We start from the raw sequence: 18,140 nt of genomic DNA on the forward strand, positions 1-18,140 counted from the left end.
CTTGAAATAACCATTAATTGGTGATCGCAAGTTTACCTGTAAGTGGTACTGCTGATCTGGGTCTGGCTGAGTTGATCTGTACAGCACTTGCTCTTACATATGTGAACAGGTGACTTGTTTGGGAACTGGCTGGTTGAGGATAGTTGATTGATTATTGGCGGAAATAACAGGAATAAATCAGTTTACACTTGCTTCATCCAGCATGCCATCCAATGCTTGCTCAAATGGTGACGGAAGGATTCCAAGAGATAGTAGAAGTATGCATGGTCTCTTGAGTCCTATCCACATAGCTGGTACATTGTCATTCCGGTTGTATTCCATTGGGAAAAGCAAATAACAAGTAGGGAAACAGACTGCATCTGTTTACAAAGTTATGTTACAAAGGCTGTGGACACAGGGATGGAAGGTGAACTGGTTCATTTTTTATTTGGATTCTACCATATCTTGCTTACCTTCTTTTCAGTACTAAAGTTCATTCTTTCATCAAATCTCTTTCCTGAGTCTTCAGGAATTTTAGTCTCCTAGATTTTGCTTTACATTTCTAACCTACTCTTTTCAATCTCCTTGGCCTTGCTCAGTTCTTTGAATATATGGGTTTCTTTAAGTTCATTCTTTGGTCTTTCTCTCTTAGAACTGTGCATGTTTCTCCCATGATTGTGTCACTTTTATCTCCTGCCTTGTCACAGGCTCTGCTTTCAGAGGGAACAAATTAAGGAACATATTCTTCTCCAACAGTTTTGCTTGTGTTCAGGCCCTATAACATCTTAATTGAATTATTGTTCCAATTTCTTTCCTGGTATTCCTACCTCTAGCTTTACTGTTCCTCTTATTATCTGCTTCCGGTGTAATCTTTCTTAAACCCACATCTGATCATAAAATGAGCTACTATATAATTCTAAACCAATCACCTGCTCAAAGCATTTTTATTTTTCTCCATTAGAATATTAAATCTTCAATTTGAAATTTCAGGCCTTCCACTATTTTACCCCAGTCCTTTGGAGTTACATACAGTCCTATAACACCATCATTTCAGTCTCACTAGTTTCTTTATTCCTAGAGCTTTTCCTATATATTTCTATTCATATCCCTTTGCGTGTTCCCTTGCTCTTGAATAATCATCCCACAAGATTCATCTACTTCGTCCTCTACCTGTCTTTTAAGAATCTGCTCAAATAACACTTTATGTGAATCCTGTTCTTCCTAGTTTGGACAGTTAATATTTTCTCCTTGATTTCCTATCTTACAGTATATTTCTACATTTCTGCATTGGATGTTAAACACTTCAAGGAAAGAAATGATCTCATAGATTGTGTTACCAATGAACAGATATTTTGTGCATAAGGACTGTCAAAATAATAAATGTGTTGAATGGTATTGAATCACTTAATATACAATCTATAAAAAAACCCTATAAGAAGTAATACATGTTTAGTATCTTTCAAATTGTAAAAACCTAAGTTATATGCATGTGTGTGTGTGTATATATGTATATGTGTGTGTGTATATATATATATATATATATATATATATATAAAATGAATTATATAATGAGTTCATTAAATCAAGAAAACATCAAGCCCTGGATAAATTTCATTTAATTATTCATTAGTAAAACATTTATTTTCCCATTGTAAGTGTGAAGTTTTTTGGGTGTTAATAAAAGAGTAAGTCAACTATCAAAACAAAAACTTAATGGAAAAAATATCCTTAGGTGAGGATTAGCAACAACAACAAAAAAAAACATCAAATGAATAAATTGAAGAAGATCAAATTTTGAGATATGTTTCTTTTGTTCAATGGAATCTTCAAAATGCATTAAATTAAATATAATAAAAATTAAGGCATGCCGAAACCGGTTTGGCTCAGTGGATAGAGCGTTGGCCGGCGGACTGAAAGGTCCCAGGTTCGATTCCGGTCAAGGGCATGTACCTGGGTTGCGGGCACATCCCCAGTAGGAGATGTGCAGGAGGCAGCTGACCGATATTTCTCTCTCATCGATGTTTCTAACTCTCTATCTCTCTCCCTTCCTCTCTGTAAAAAATCAATAAAATATATTTAAAAAAAAAATTAAGGCATACCATCAATATCAATATCGTAGTCACTGTTTATATTTGAATCAATCTGAGTCCCCACAGGAAATAGATGGCACACTGAAGGTGGGCAATTTTAAAATAGTTTAATAAAGGTTATTTACAAAAAGTTGGCTATGGTGTAGGAGACAGAGCAGTACCCTGAAGCTAGTAACAGCTACCGTGGAAAACTTTCCACACCTTGGCCAGAAGTGGTGAGGGGGCTAGGACCTTTACCAGAACCTGTAGACAGAGGGCTCTGTAGAGAAGGAAAATTTACCTGAGCTGTGACCTTTGGTAGAAAGATGTAACTAACCTGTAGCAAGCCAGACCTAATACTACTTCCTCTTCTGATTTCTGCTAGTATGTCCTAGTGACAAATCCAACCAGAAGTAAACCTTGCCCTGTAACCCAAAAACCAAGGGAGCTTTGTAATGTGGTAAATAGAAAGTAAGGTGGAGGATGGAGAGTTTGGGTCTGCAATGTCTGATATATGAAACTTATGTTTGGACATTTTGTTTTTATTGGACTCTTTCTATGTAGTTGAATCTGTTTCAGAAGAATAATTCACAGGAATTTATTTCATAAAAAATGTATTGGTTTAGTAAAAATGTGAAAATTTCTTATTAGTTAAAGAGAGTCTTTGGATCCAATTATTTTGCATTTTTGTGAAGAAACTCAATATCTACATCAATAATATGGGGGGAAAATTATCGAAGGAGAATGGATTCAGAAACCTTTTGATTATAGCTTTCTGCTTGAGTACATAATCAACTTCACAGTCAGATATTTTCATGTCTTAGAATTATTAGGAGTACTAATTGCCTTATTACAAGCACAAAAGTGTTTTTATTCCTCTCAGAAAATGTTGTGAAGCACATAGATTTAGTAATACAACCTTTGGGATTTGCAAGTTAACTTCGTAGACTTCATATCCTTGATAGATACAAACCTGCTTTGAGCTTTCACTTGAAATATATAAAAGGCCAAGCAAAGAAATAGATACCAAAAAATTCTGAGAAATAATTCTCAACTTCAATAAGTGGTTGAGGAGACTAAACATTTTTTTAAATCTGAAATAATTTTAATGACTAATTCCTTTGTCCCAAAAGGCAAGAGATATGAAAAAATTATCCTTTATCCTATAGAATAAAAGCCTAATATGCAAATTGTCTGAACAGCAGAACGACCAGCAGAACGACTGGTTGCTATAACGAGCGATCAATGCAGGAGCTGGCCCCAGCCCGCAGGCCCTGACCAGCAGTGGTGGTGGCAGTGTGTGTGTTACCCATGCACAAATTTCATGCACCAGGCCTCTAGTAAATACTAATTTTCTTACTTTGATATAAAATTTTAAAACAAATTTATATATAATTTCTAATTTAAATCTCATAATGTAACTCATTATGGCATGTATTTGGATAGATTATATTACCTAATTTTGTTTATTAAAGAGATTAAGTAATATTCTTAAGTTCCAAAGCTAATAAATTACAAGCACTGTGATTGAGCTGTCTGCCTCCCAGTGTAGTATTATTTACATTCTACCAGGATCTATAAAACATTTTGAGTATGTAAAATGAGTGCTGGGTGTAGGGAGTCACAGGGGGTAGAAAAAGGGGACATCTGTAATACTTTCAACAATAAAGATAATTTTTTAAAAAATCACATGAAACAATTACAAAAAATCTCTCAAAGTTACTGTGCTAGAAATAGAGAGAAATATGATAAAGATAGAGAAAGATAGAGACAGTGATGAGATAGAGATGAAAGTAGAGATCCATCCTGATGGTTCTCCTCCTGGGGAAGTTCTAACTTTTACAGAGCTCTTGGTCAAATTTAAAAAAATAAATATAAGTTGAAGATATGAGTGTTGTTTTTTTTACTTGCTCCCAGCATACATCATACATGCACACCCTGCTTTAAAGATTATTGGTCAAAAATACATACACCAATTTACCCTCTGAAATAAAGTAAATTTGCATTACTCAATGCTCACCTTACAGAAAATGAAGCCCAAGGGTTCTAAGATACTCCAGATTCAAAATTAATGAAAGAAAAGGAAAAAATATGAAAGGCATTTTTTAAGCAAAAATTATAGGATTGAGTCCATTTAGATATAAGGACCATTGGAGAAGATGTTCAGATTTCTAATATTTTTTCCTTCAGTCATTAGGTAAATACTGATTATTTAGTTTTGAAATACAAGAGAGAGAACATCTTAGTTAGTTTTATATTACTATTAATGTGAAAGTCTTTTCATGTGCTTATTGGCTACTCTTTTTTTAGTGAATATAAAGGATTTGTAAGGTCTTTTGCCTTTCTCTGAACTGAAATGTTTTTCTTTTTCTTGTTTGATTTATAGGATATCTCAACATATAGAGGTTAGCTTTCATCCATCTTATGTTCTCTATATCTGTTGTTTTTTCCTCAAGATTGCTTTTATGAGGCACCCACATTTTAAGGTGTCATTGTAGTGATAATAGCATTCCATTTGACTCTCATTAAGAAAATTCCCTAATTTAAACTGACTTACACAATAAAGAATGTATTTTCTCACATAAATGGAAGTCCAAATGCAGGATAGACTCCAGGCATGATAAACAGAACTGCAATGATGTTTTCTTCCAACTCTCTGCTGTTCTTATAATCACATGATAGCTTCCACAGCAATGAGGCTATATGCTTCCTTCAGGTGTCCAGCAAGATAGAGGGAGAACCTCTCTCCTGACCAAGGAATATAAATCTTTCTCTTCAGTCACTTTGGGCCCAGTTTGTAAAGAACTACTTTTCTATTGAATAAGTAGACAAAAATTTCAAATATCTACTGTTCCCCCCAAATCTATCCATCTAACCCCAAGAGTCCCATAAGTGAAATTTACCAAAATTTATTGGAGCACATTACTCCATTGCTATTTAAATTGTTCTACAACACAAATAGTGAAAAACATCTGTTTTATGGAATAACTCTAATCATAGCCATAATAAAGACTGCAAAATTAAGAATCTACTGAGCAATCATACAATCCAATATAATAAAAGCCTAATATGCTAAGTGTCCGACCGTTCATCCAGTCACTATGATGTGCACTGACCACCAGGGGGCAGATGCTCTGACAGATAGGTTAGCTTGTGGCTGAGTCCAGCCAATCGGGACTGAGCAAGACGGGCCAGATATGCCCTGGAGCCCTCTCTCAGTCCCTCCCCAGCCCTGATTGTGCATTGGTGGGGTCCCTCAGCTTGGCCTATGCCCTCTCACAATCCGGGACCCATAAGGGGATATCCGCAGACCAGGCTAAGGGACCCCACTGGTGTACGGATCTGTGTACTGGGCCTCTAGTGTCTAATAAAGTCAGAATTCATATTAAGGTCAGAAATAAGTTATTTGAATAAGTTCTGAGTATATAATGTACAGCATTGTAATTATAGTTAAAAATGCTGTATGTACATTTGAAAGTTACTAAAATAATAAATTTTTAAAGTTCTCACCAAATAAAAAATTTAACTACTTGTGGTGATGAATGTTAACTTATTATGGTAATAATTTTGTAATATATACATATCCTAGAGGCCCGGTGCACAAAATGTGTGCACGGGGGGAGGGATCCCTTAGCTCGGCCTGCGCCCTCTCAGAATCCGAGACCCCCTTGGGGGATTTCTGACTGTCTGTTTAGGCCTGATCCTGGCAATCGGACATCTGGCAGTCGGACACCCCTCTAGCAATCCAGGACCACTCGCCCCTAACTGCTCACCTGCTTGCCTGCTCAGTGTGCGTCATAGCGACTGGTCGTTCCAGTCATTCCACCGTAACAGTCGCTTAGGCTTTTATACATATACATCATGTTTGTCCTAAAATTGATACAATGTCATGTTAATTATATCTCTATTTCAAAACTCTTTAAATATTTTTTTAAATATATTTTATTGATTTTTTACAGAGAGGAAGGGAGAGGGTTAGAGAGTTAGAAAATGGATGAGAGAGAAACATTCATCAGCAGCCTCCTGCACATGTCCCACTGGGGATGTGCCCGCAACCAAGGTACATGCCCTTGACCAGAATCGAACCTGGGACCTTTTAGTCTGCAGGCTCACGCTCTATCCACTGAGCCAAACCGGTGCTGGCTTAAATAATTTTTTAACTTGGAAATTATTCAGTTTCTTTGTTCATCAGGTTCCTCATTCATAAACAGTAGGGAATAATACTACCTAGGATTGTGATGAGCATATTCTAAGTTCTGAAGTGTAATGTGTATGTGGTTCCCTATGAAAGCTGTCAAGTTGTTGGCAAAAGGTCTGAAAGATGCTGTGTTAAAACCCTCTAAGGTCTCTTTCACATCTAAAAGCTGTAGAATCCTAGTAAATAAGAAACAAGATGAACAGAAAACATATACCCCTCAAGTTATATGTGTAGATTTACATATGAAATAAAATAACTTTTACCAAGTATAGGTTCTTAAAGCCATACTTTTATGGCATACTCTATTCAGAGATGGTTTATACTTTATAGGTATTCCTATATAAAGTTTAATAGATGTGTTGTCTTGCTTATTTCAAGTAATGTCTTATATTTTGTACTCATAAAGATAGTGTATAGGAGAATGAAAATGTTGGTTTTTTTAAAACTATAGATTCAAAAATGCTATACCAGGACATATAAATTCTTTAAAAAATTTAAGTAGATGCCAGACTCCATTAAAGTGGTAGTCCACCAAAATGAGCTCTCCTATTATTCCTTAGTAGTAAAATTATAGCTGGACAAAAGACTTTACAGTTTAACTACATTTCTCAGCCTCCTTTGAAGTTAAATGGGTCATGCGATGAAGTTTTGGCAATAGAAAGTGACCAGGAAAATTGATGTCATTTTCAGTTCTGGCTAGGCCTCTCTTTTTCTTTCCCAAATGCTGAGACCTGGTTCTAGAAATAACCTCTTTCTATTATACAGATGAAACAAGGACAGAGGGCAAAGCAGAAGAACAGCATAAAAAAAAAACAAAAAACTGAGACCCTGAATGACCATGTGGAGCAGAGCTTCCTGATACCCTGAAGCCCTTGAATTGGGAATTTTACTAGATTTTGAAAAATCTTCATTATTTTCAACAGGCACTAAGTATAGTTTCTTGGTTTTAACAAGAGTCTTCACCATAACTAAAGGCAGATTTTTTAAGTTTATAATACAATATAGGTTATATGTTTAAGATAAAGTCAAAGATAAAAGGAGGAAAGCTGAAAAAATGAAAGACAAGGGAAACATTTATCAGTCCTAAGTATAGGACATATGATAGATTGTCATTCAAGTTCCTCCCTCAGACACTCAATTTTTAGAGTAGTATGCTTATTATTCAAATAAGAATGAAGCACCAAACTCACTGTTGTTCTTTCTCAATTTCTGTCTAAAGTATGAGATATCTGAAAGTTTGGTTTTAGAAAGACTTTTATTAATAAACTAGAGGCCTGGTGCACGAAATTTGTGCACGTAGGCGGGGGTGGGAGGGTTTCTCTCAGCCCAGCCTGCACCCACTCCAATTGGGGACCCCTTGGGGGATGTCCGACCATGGGATCAGGCCTAAACCGGCAGTTGGACACTCCTCTCACAATCTGGGACCGCTGGCTCCTCACCACTCACCTGCCTGCCTGCCTGATCGCCCCTAACCTCTCTGCCTGCCTGATCATCCCTAACCTCTCTGCCTGCCTGCCTGATGGCCCCTAACTGCCCTCCCCTTTAGGCCTGATCTCGCCCCCAACTGCCCTCCTCTGCCAGCCAATTTGGTTCTGATTGGTCAATTTCTATGATAGTCAGCATCAAAAGCTCTGCCTCCTAGGCAGCCATTGGCTCCTTACATTCACCCATGTTTGGTTCTGATTGGTCAGTTTCTATGCCAGTCAGCATCTCTGGGCCTATCAACAGGGCCTGATGAGAAAGGCAGGGCTGATGAGCAGTCCTGGTGGAGGCCTGGAGAGAAATGGAGGCACAACTGTTGGCCAGGCCAAGAAAGAGAGGCAAGTTCTGATCAATGGCTGCCACAGAGGCTATGGATCAGAACCTGCCTCTCTCTCTACAGGCCTCTCTCCAGGCCTGATCTGCAGCCCACTAGGCAGTCAGTGCTGGGTCAGGGTGCCTGTAGCAGCCCCAGTCAGTGCTGGCTCGCCATGGCAACCCAGTACTGACTTCCAGTCTGGTTGAGCCTTCTGTGGTAACGGTTCTTACAACCCTGGCTCTTTATTATATAGATTATTATGGAATATGAAAAGATGATCCTGACAAGTAGATTCTGAATATGAATTTTATAATAAGCAAAATCTGCTATGAACTGAACACAATGTAGTTTAATTCTGATCATTGAGAGATGCTAATCTTAGTATAAGTTATATAATTTGAAATTTGAGCACAATTAATCCTTATCAAGTCAGATGTGGGTATTATCTGTTTTCTTTGGTCCATATTTTCATTTCATAAATATTGTCTATATGATAGATAAGATACATATCAAAAAAGAAAGTTTATAATAATAGAATTATAATTTATAATTGATCAATTAATCATTAAGGAGAAATATTAAATTTTGTCATTTATCCATGAAGACTTTCTGACAAATTCTCAGTCAAAATCTGTTCCTTGTAGCAATACAGAAAATGGTATTTTAGATTTAGAATCAAAATCATGCTGCCAATAATTATTTAATATATAGTGATATTTAGTTTATTACATAATTTTAGTTTCATCATGGCAATACTCATGAATTGGCAAACCTAAATCTAAGACTTTTTAAACAAAAAAAAGTTTTCAAATAATCTTCAAATACTTATAGTGTATACGAAGTTTAGCAAGGAGAATGTTCTATAACCTACATTAAGTACTCATTTAAATTGCTTTTATATCTTAATTTCATAAACACATAAAAAAGTATTTTTTGTGTAGCAGTCATACAAAAGTACTGACTTTAAAAAATGTCAATCCTTCTCCCTAACACATTTTGTTGCTCATTTTTACAAATGATAAACCCTCTATTCATTACACAATACATTTGAAATTATGAAAGTAAAATGTTATTTACTTTTTTAAATATATATTTTTATTGATTTCAGAGAGGAAGGAAGAGGGAGAAAGAGATAGAAATATCAATGATGAGAGAGAATCATTGAGCGGCTGCCTCCTGCACGCCCTGCTCTGGGGATCGAGCCCACAACCCAGGTATGTGCCCTTGACCAGAATCGAACCTGGGACCCTTTAGTCCGCAGGCCGACGCTCTATCCACCAAGCCAAAGCGGCTAGGGCAAATGTTATTTATTTTTAACAGGTATGATGATCTACAGTTTCAGTTTATTTTAAAGTAGATCCTAAATCAAACTTTTCTAAAACCAATTTTACCCATTTCTTAAACAGGTACATATTTTAATATAACATTTTAAAAATATTATTACATGATACTTTACCAGTTATCAGCATAAAACTTCAACAAAGTTGAAATACAATTAGACTTAAGCCATCTATGGAGCATTTTGGTTTCAGAATGTGTAATATTTTGCAGGAATTAGGCTAAAAAGTAGTTTTCGCTTGTATATATGTGTGTCATTACTTTACAAAAAATTGTTTCAGCATGCTTATATTGTACATGGTTTTAAGACAAAATGTTTAAAAACTATGTAAACTAAATATTTTGCTTGTTTGTTGAATATTCTCAATTTTACCACAACTGACAATATTTAACTTTTTTTACTTATTCCCTTATTACATAGGGCTTTATCTTACGTGTTTGCTTTATTAGCGAATACTGAAGTGAAAAATGTCGATTATTTAAAATATACACATCTCTGCTTATACTTATAAAGTCATAAAGGAACAAAATGTAGAAGACAAAGGAGTGTGTCAGTAAAATATTCATTTACAACTTCCACATTTTGGACTGTAATTCTCATTGGTAGTGCACTTACTTTGAAGCAACTATTTTTCATACAGCATCTCACTAAACTTTTTATAGCATTTTTAGGTAGGTTATATTCATTTTAATGATGGGAAATATAAGCCTTAGACAGATTAACTAATTTAAACACAAAATTAAATAGTGGTCGGGCCGATATCCTTCTGTCCTTTCTTCAGTTCGTACTGCCTCCTAAAAATGTTTATTTCAGTATTGGAAAATGAGCTACAAGGGATAGAAGTGCTTTTCATATACCTACCTATTCTCACCATTTCTTCTCATATTCTTGGTCATGGGGGAAGATTTTAATATTCACAGCTAAATATCAATTACCTTTAAGTAAAATGCAGTGTCTTCCAAACCCAGGAGTAGGAAAATCACAAAACTATTTTCACTGGCACGTTGCTTTGTAATATATGTTATATATTTGAAACTTGTGGAATATGCCACAAATAAAACAACTCTTAACTCATGATTTTTTTTCTACCTCTAACAAAAAACTCTTCTCATGGTTTTTTCCTTGCACTGAAGTGTTTTCTAGCACTTAAACCTTCTCTTACAATACACCCACGATTTTTATCAGGTACAATAGTATCCTCTTCCCTACTTAGTAGACAAAAGTGTTATTCATTAACAAAATGCACTGAAGTGATTTTTAGAAGATTTGCTGTTAGAATGAAGGACTTTTTTCCGTTGAAATCAATTGAGACTGAAATCATTTTGTTTTCGAGCTTTTGATATACAAATAATTGATCACTTCTTAAAAATTCTTCAAGTCAAAATTAGGCAAAGTAGACATGCAATAATGACCATACTCTAAAGTCTAAAACGGAATAAAAATAATGAAATGTTTAGACTATCTTAGGCTTAAAAGGATCACTGTATATGCCTAAGGCAAAACGATAATGTTAGCCTGCGAAGGATAACCAAAGTTAGATATTAAAATGTGTAAAATATTAAAGAAAAAACATATGTAAACATTTCACAAACTTCAAATAATAGTCGTTGGATGCTTTTAGGTTATTTTCAATGCACCAGATTTATTTATCAATTCAAAAAAATCACTTATAAGTAGATACTTTAAAAATTCCCGGGGTAAACAAATCGATATATATTAGATGTATAAGAACTAGAGCCAGGCGCAGACCGAGTCCCTATGTTATAAATAACACCTTTTTAATAAAAAGGGTGTATTTTATCAGAAATCCAAGTAATACCGATTTATAAAAACAACAGAATGTTGGCCACGTTAGAGATAATGGCTGGAGGCATAGGGGATTGAAGAATGTACAACAAAACATAACCATCTCAAAAAAAAAAAATGCCTTATCCATCCCTCAAAGAACCCAAATAGAGGGAGAAATTACAACAGGTCCTCACAAACCCCCAACAGTCCCGGCATCAGGAGGTGTTGCCTGATACCACTTCTTGCCTCTCCGCCGCCAGGCCTCTCTCCAAATAGAAACCAGCGGGTGCAGGAGGCAGGTGCTCAGCCTCCCAGGGCCCAATGCGCAGCGCCTCCGCGCAGCTCCCGGAAGTGCCCGGCCCAGCACAGCAGGCCAGTCCCGCGTGGCACGGCGTGCGGAGGTGGGAGGGGCCGTGAGCCGAGGAGGAGGGGCCGCGTGAGGCCCCGCCCCTCCCGGCCGCGGCCTCCGGCTACGGCCCGGGTTCCGCGGGCTCCGGGTCCGGGGCTGGCAGGCCGGGCTCGGGCTCGCGCGGAGACGCCTCCTCCTGGTCTGCGGGCGGGCGCGGCGCCCGCTGCTCCAGGTGCAGCTGCAGCAGCGCGCGGCGGTACATGGCCTCCAGCTTCTCGAGGCGGGCCCTCAGCGCCCGGGGGCTGCCCGGGTCCGGATCGGGGCTGCCGCCTCTCGCCGTCCGGTTCGCGCCGGCCTCCTCGGGGCCCCGGGTGGCCCTCGCCGCCTCCTCGGGCGCTCCGTCGCCGCCCTCGCCGGGGAGCCGCAAGGCCTGACGGAAGAGGCTGCGGTTTTCGCGCTTGAGCCGCCGGTTCTCCAGCCGCAGCCGGGCGTTCTCCTCGCGCAGCCGCGCGTTCTGCCGGTCCCGCTCGTCCCGCGCGCGGAGGGCCTCCAGGTGGCTCGCCGCCAGGTCGGCGAAGCGCTCCTCCAGCTGCGGCCGGGCGCCGTCCGCACGGCCTCGCCAGCCCACGCCGCCGCCGCCGCCGCCGCGACCCCGGCCTGGGCGGCCCGGCCCGCCAACGGCCCTGCTGCTGCCCCCGCCGCCGCGGCCCCCGCGCCGGCTGGCGCCACCACGCATGCGCCACATCGGTCCCGTCCCGCCGCGCCGAGGGCCGAGGTCGCGCTCAGAGGCTCGGGCGAGCTAGGCCGGCGGGGCGGCCGGGGCCACCGCGGAGGAGGCGAGGAGGCGGCTGCTGGCCGCGGGCCAGAGGAGGCCGGGAACTCGCCCGTCGAGGCGTGTCTTGTCTCCCGTGGTGGGGCTGCCCCGGGCCTGCGGTCGCCGGGCCGCTCGCACACAATGGCCCCGGGGAGCCGGGCCGCGCGGGAAGGCGCGCATCCAGCGGGGCCCTGCCGGGCGCTTCCTTCCGTGCAGGCCCGCGCTCTGCAGGAACCGCCGGCCTCGCCCAGCCCAGCCCCGCCGCCGCGGCCGCGCTCACCTGGCTCTGTGCATGGCAGTGGCAAAGCAAACAGTCCTGAGCCCTGGGACAGCCATGCGAGCTGAAATGCTGCAAGGACTTCGTTTAGGACGCAGCGCTTTACCCCCGCTCCAAGCTTTACAAACATGCAACAGAACTGAGCTGAGCATCTGCATGAGGCCCTCAAGTGCGAACCGGTAGCCCTCAAAAAATAAAAAATAAAATTATATATATATATATGCCGGACACCACTTGCAAACTGCAACTCCATAAAACCCAGGAAAGGCAAAATGTGCTCCATTCATTCAAGAAACACTGAATATTCAGTAAGTTGCAGGCTGGGGACAGGTGGATGCAACTCATTGAAAGAGTCACATGCCTTTTTTTTAAGGATCTCAACCTACAAAATAACTGGGTTATTGTAAAGTTAAGGGTAAGATATCGATGCCAAACATTTTATAGGGGGAAAAAGGACTAGAAAGAATCTATTTTTAAAGATAGTTCTTAGATTCACTAAAGTCTCCAAACTACTGGAACAAGTAAATGAACAAGAAGAGCATACAAGAATCTCGGTTCACAGAGCTGGGGATTTCATTAAATAGTACGAATAAAGAGTAACTGGTAAAATGCAATTATTTTTAATTTTTTATCCTTTATCACGTAAAATCCTAAGTACCCACAATCACAAACAAAATCTATCAATTGTCATTCTCATTTCATGAAGTAAAAAAGTAGGAAAGATAGAATTTCAGAATTTCAGAAATGTAAATTTAGTTTTATTAAGGACTATATCATTCTACATTTCCATTAAAAGTAAATGAAAACTTTTTTGCAGATAATGCACCAACTACTCTGGACTATTGAACAAAAATTAAAAAAAAAAAATGTGGTTTTTTTCCCCCATAGTATATACAGAGAATGCAAGAAAATGCTGGTATGTAAGGAAAGATGATTAGTTCTCAATTTTAGATATGTTTAAGTTTTTAAGGATATAGCTCCATATTTACTCTATATAAGTTTCATAATTTTTCCTCTTTCCAAGATTTTTTCGTTTTATTTTCACATATACGCTATACTATTTTTATGTGAGATAAGTTAGATATGCCATGGAAGCTAGAGAAAAACACTGCATAAGATTTGGTCACCCCCTCTGTGGATGTTATGAATTGAGTACTACTGTATTTTATTTTTGTTGGCTACACTCTCCTCACCCCCACATTTATAAATCTATTAGTATTCTCTGTTTACAGTTTCCCAGATTAAAACAGTTCATTTCACTTGTAGAATACCTGCTAAATTTTTGTACCTACCACTGTAATGAAGCCACACTAGGTTTTCTAAAGGGCACTGATGCTGGTTATATGAGAAGGCCTTTTTGCCTTGATAAGTTAATGAAGGAATCTAAAATATGAAAAGCAGGTAAAACTAATTAAACAAAAGGAGATCCAGTAAAATTGACAGTCTGTCTGTTATATCTTAACAGTAATCTAATTATACTAGGATACTCCCAAAAGACAGAATTCATTAATACTACCTGACACTCTTAGGTATATGTCAAATAGACTAACTTTATTTTATTAATAGGAAGGAATAGAGGAAAGGGAAGGAAAAAAGAAAAGAATGGGGAGGGGGGAGAAAAGGAAAAAAAATGATTCAACAAAAGCTATCAAACACAGTTATAATAAAAACAGTCATGAAAGTTATTTATGCATAGCAAAGAACATTCACCTTATGGTTAATGGAGATTCCACCAATCTTTCTGAATAGGAGGCTTAGACAATGGATGTAATCTCTAAATTGAAAGTATTTGGGATAACAGAATGACTACAATGATGGATGCCAAAATTATTACTTGTGTTTAAATTTAGATAATATCTCAAGAATTCTATACCTGAAGATGAACATATACGTAATTTCTAAATAAGGGAGCACAGAACTTAGAAAAATACTTCTACCCACCATTGTTAATAATCTGTATCTGAAAATATTGTGCAAATAGTATAACATATGTGTGAAAATAAAATGAGAAAACTTGGAAAGGAAGAATTATGAAACATAAAATATAGAATAAATATGCAGCTATATCCTTAAAAGAAGAGAATATAGGAAAAAATATATATTAATTAGAAAAAAATATAAAAGATAAATGCCTGTGCTTTCCTTTAAAGATGGGAGTTTCTAAACAGTAAAATTACTTGCTTGTTAAATAGAAAAAAAGCATCAAAGGACACAAATCACTATTTCCTAACACAGTATTTTTGTCCTTTACTCTTACTCAAGAAAAAGAGGTAAGAATTCTCCAATAACAAATTTGAAATTTTTATAAGTAAATAAAATAAAAACTCTAATAGGCTCTTTGTACTTTGTGTTTAGGAAACTAAGGCTGAAGATGATTTCTTGACTAATGTTATGAAGTTTAGAGGAAGAACACAGAAAGAGTCATTTAGAATAGTTAATTTTGTTATTTCCCTGAAACAACAACTTATTTTTTTATTAAGGGAACTTTTTATAAGTATTTAGTTTTTTTCACCCTCCACACCCCCAACGCCCATTTTCTAATTATTCAACAACTTAAATTTTATCTTATGTATAGGAAAAAGATGAACAGATGACTTTACAGTCATTGTGGTTCTTAATATATTGCATTAAACCAACTATTTTGTCAATACTGTAGTTGAGAAAAGCTGTGTCAGCAAATAGCAATGTTTTTTGACTTACGCTTCATGCATCCATTTTAGTATTTCTCAAAACCAACTACGAATGACAGTCGTTGAGTTTATTGCCCCCTTTTTTCCATCCTCCAAATGAGTTGTTCCTTCCATACATGGTAGCTGTTATATATTCCTAGGTACTTGCTTGAGAAAGAGGCCTCATGACATATATAGTTTGTTTCCTGCATCCCCAGTTGGATTCTAAGGTACTTTTATTGCCATATTCATTTGACTCATTTCTCCATTTTGAGTCACATTTCTTATAAAGTGAACTACATTATTAAGGTAATGAATGTCACATTCACATTGGTATGTGTCATTCTACATCTAATATTTCTCTTTTTCCTCTCTCCTTAAACCATCCTATAATATCTCACCAAATGAACTTTGATTAATTACTTTGATCAATTTATTGTGTAACAATGTTGAACTCCTTAGTCTGGTACTTAACAGCTGTCCCAAATCTGGGTGTTCTGGGTCTTTCTATGCTTTCCTTACATTACTCCTCTGTTGGACTCTTCATTCTCCTATCAAGTCCTTGAACTCTTTTGCCCTGAAGTTGGGTTGTAACATCCCTTCTGTGGACTGAGTTGTGACCCCGCCCCAATTCTTAAGTTGAATGAAATCCTAACCCAATATGATGGTGTTTGGAGATGAGGCCTTGGGAGGGAATTAGGTTTAGAGAAGGTTATGAGAGTAAAGCTCTGATGATGGGGTTATTTCCCATATAAGAAACTACCACAACAAACTTGCTTCCTTTCTCTCTTTCTCTGCCATGTGAGTACACAGCTGAAAGGTGGCCATCTTTAAGCCAGGAAGAGACCCCTCTTTGGGGAACCGAATCAGCCAGCACCTTAATTTTGGACTTCCCAGCCTCCATCATTGTGAGAAATAAATTCTTGTTTATACAGTTCCTTCCATGTTTTTCCCCCTCAGTTATCGGACTGCGAAGATGCCACCAAGGCAAAGTTTTGCCCTACCATTTCATACATCTGTCTTAGGTCTCCTGAACTCAAGATGCTTTTTCCTCTTTTAAACATTGATAAAGTAATGCCTGTTCATGTAATTTGATGCTGAGGTCCTTCCCTATGTTAACATTTCTTGTGCAAATAGACCTGGAAATAGAGCAACTTATATTGTATGGGCATGTGTGTCTGTGTGCGTGTGCGTGATAAAAATATTTCTTAAATTACTAGGATGTCGAAAGCATTTATTCAATTTCTTATATAATCTTAAAAAAAGATTTAGAAAGTAAAAATGCTAACCATATAATAGCTAAAGTATAGGGTGTTCCAAAAAAAATTTATACACACTTTACAACTAATAGCTCAATTGATGTTTCTTTTTTTCAGATTTAACCCATTGGAATTAATAATTATTACAAGTGTGTATACATTTTTTGTATATCTGGCAGACTGAGCTCATTGAAACTCACCAAGAAAGATTTGTAGAATGTTGGAATTATTCAGACTGAAATAGGAAGGAGGCTGGCGTTGCCTTGTTAATGACAAGTCTTGCTAATGACTTGTCTTATTATATAGTAGATCTTCATTTGCAGATTTTTAAATATGTAATTAACAAAAGGCATGACTTTTGCAGTAAGTCATACCTGGATTTTACAAATACCACAATCTTCTCACCCCTCGTATATGGCCTTGGACAGCCTTCTGATATCATCATTTTGTAGTTGTTTTTATTTTGTGAGCTAGACATTTTAAAAATTAGTTACTGTGAATATCCTGTGCTATTTAAAACCCCATTTGAGTTATTTGCTTAAAGAACCACTTGAGCCTGGTGGTGATGGCTCTGGTTGAACATCAACCTATGAACAGAAGGTCATGATTTAATTCCCAGTCAGGGCATATGGCCTGGTTGCGGGATCAATCCCAAATCTTGCAGGAGGCAGCCGAGAAAATGATTCTCTCTCATTATTGATGTTTCTATCTCTCTCTTCCTCTCCCATTCTCTCTGAAATATATATATATATATATTTCTAAAAAAAGAGCCACCTGAAATGTAATATGCATCCCTTTTAAAGATATGATTCTTCTTTCTTGATAGTTCTCATTAAGTGTTTGAGTTTTTAAAATCCATATTTTGTAAGCCCTGTGTGCTGAAGAATTTGGTTAATCACATTCTGAGCTTGATGTTTGGTAATATTCTCCCTAAAGCCCTAGTTGAACATGGTATGTTTTCTAGGAGCAGATTTATTAGGGCTATGAAGGGCATGTATTGATGCTTGGTAGCATGAATATCTCTTTATTGGAATAATTATTAGAGAGTTAGGAATTGGGAATATTGACTGCATTTATTTAGTCTTTTGATATGGACAAAAGTATTAAAAGCTATCAAACACTAGCATTGCCCTCTGACAGCATCATTTAATTCTAGCTTTAGGAAAAATTGTGACATAAAAGCAGCACAACTGATCTATCTTAATTAGAATAGTTTCTACAATGGGGAAAATACCCACCTTCCTTTAAAAATTATAAAAGCACTAGCCAGAATAATAAAAGAGGGCAAAAACATTATAGATTAGCAGATAGTAACGTAGCTGAGAACAAAATGTAGCCACACAGGATAATTAGCTAAAGGGAGAGTTGAAAATAACTGTTCGAAGGGGTGGAACGTCTGTTAATTCTAAAATAATGTTGTTTTATGCTATGTGTTTGTAGACTAGCATTATTCCTTAACGAGTCTGGAGCTGTGCTCCCACTAGCCACATATATCTATGTAAGTGTAAGTGAGTTAAAATAAAATACAATTTAATAACCAGTTCCTTATTTACACTAATGACATTTTAAGTGAAGTTCTCAGTAGTCAAATATGACTTAGT

At 37.9% G+C, this 18,140-nt stretch overlaps 1 protein-coding gene across 1 annotated transcript; it reads right to left on the reverse strand.

Moving 5' to 3' along the window:
- Positions 1-11,005: 11,005 nt before the first annotated feature.
- Positions 11,006-12,741, reverse strand: TUSC1 (tumor suppressor candidate 1). Its single transcript, XM_036331285.1, has one exon. The coding sequence runs from the start codon at positions 12,263-12,265 to the stop codon at positions 11,642-11,644; it is 624 nt and encodes a 207-aa protein (XP_036187178.1). The 5' UTR covers positions 12,266-12,741; the 3' UTR covers positions 11,006-11,641.
- Between the last annotated feature and the right edge of the window lie 5,399 nt (positions 12,742-18,140).

This window comes from Myotis myotis, unplaced genomic scaffold (genome assembly GCF_014108235.1).
Source record: "Myotis myotis isolate mMyoMyo1 unplaced genomic scaffold, mMyoMyo1.p scaffold_m19_p_12, whole genome shotgun sequence".
NCBI classification, from domain to species: Eukaryota; Metazoa; Chordata; class Mammalia; order Chiroptera; family Vespertilionidae; genus Myotis; species Myotis myotis.

Coding starts and splice junctions, on each gene's coding strand:
- TUSC1 (XM_036331285.1), bottom strand. CDS start 12,265: ATGTGGCGCATGCGTGGTGGCGCCAGCCGGCGCGGGGGCCGCGGCGGC.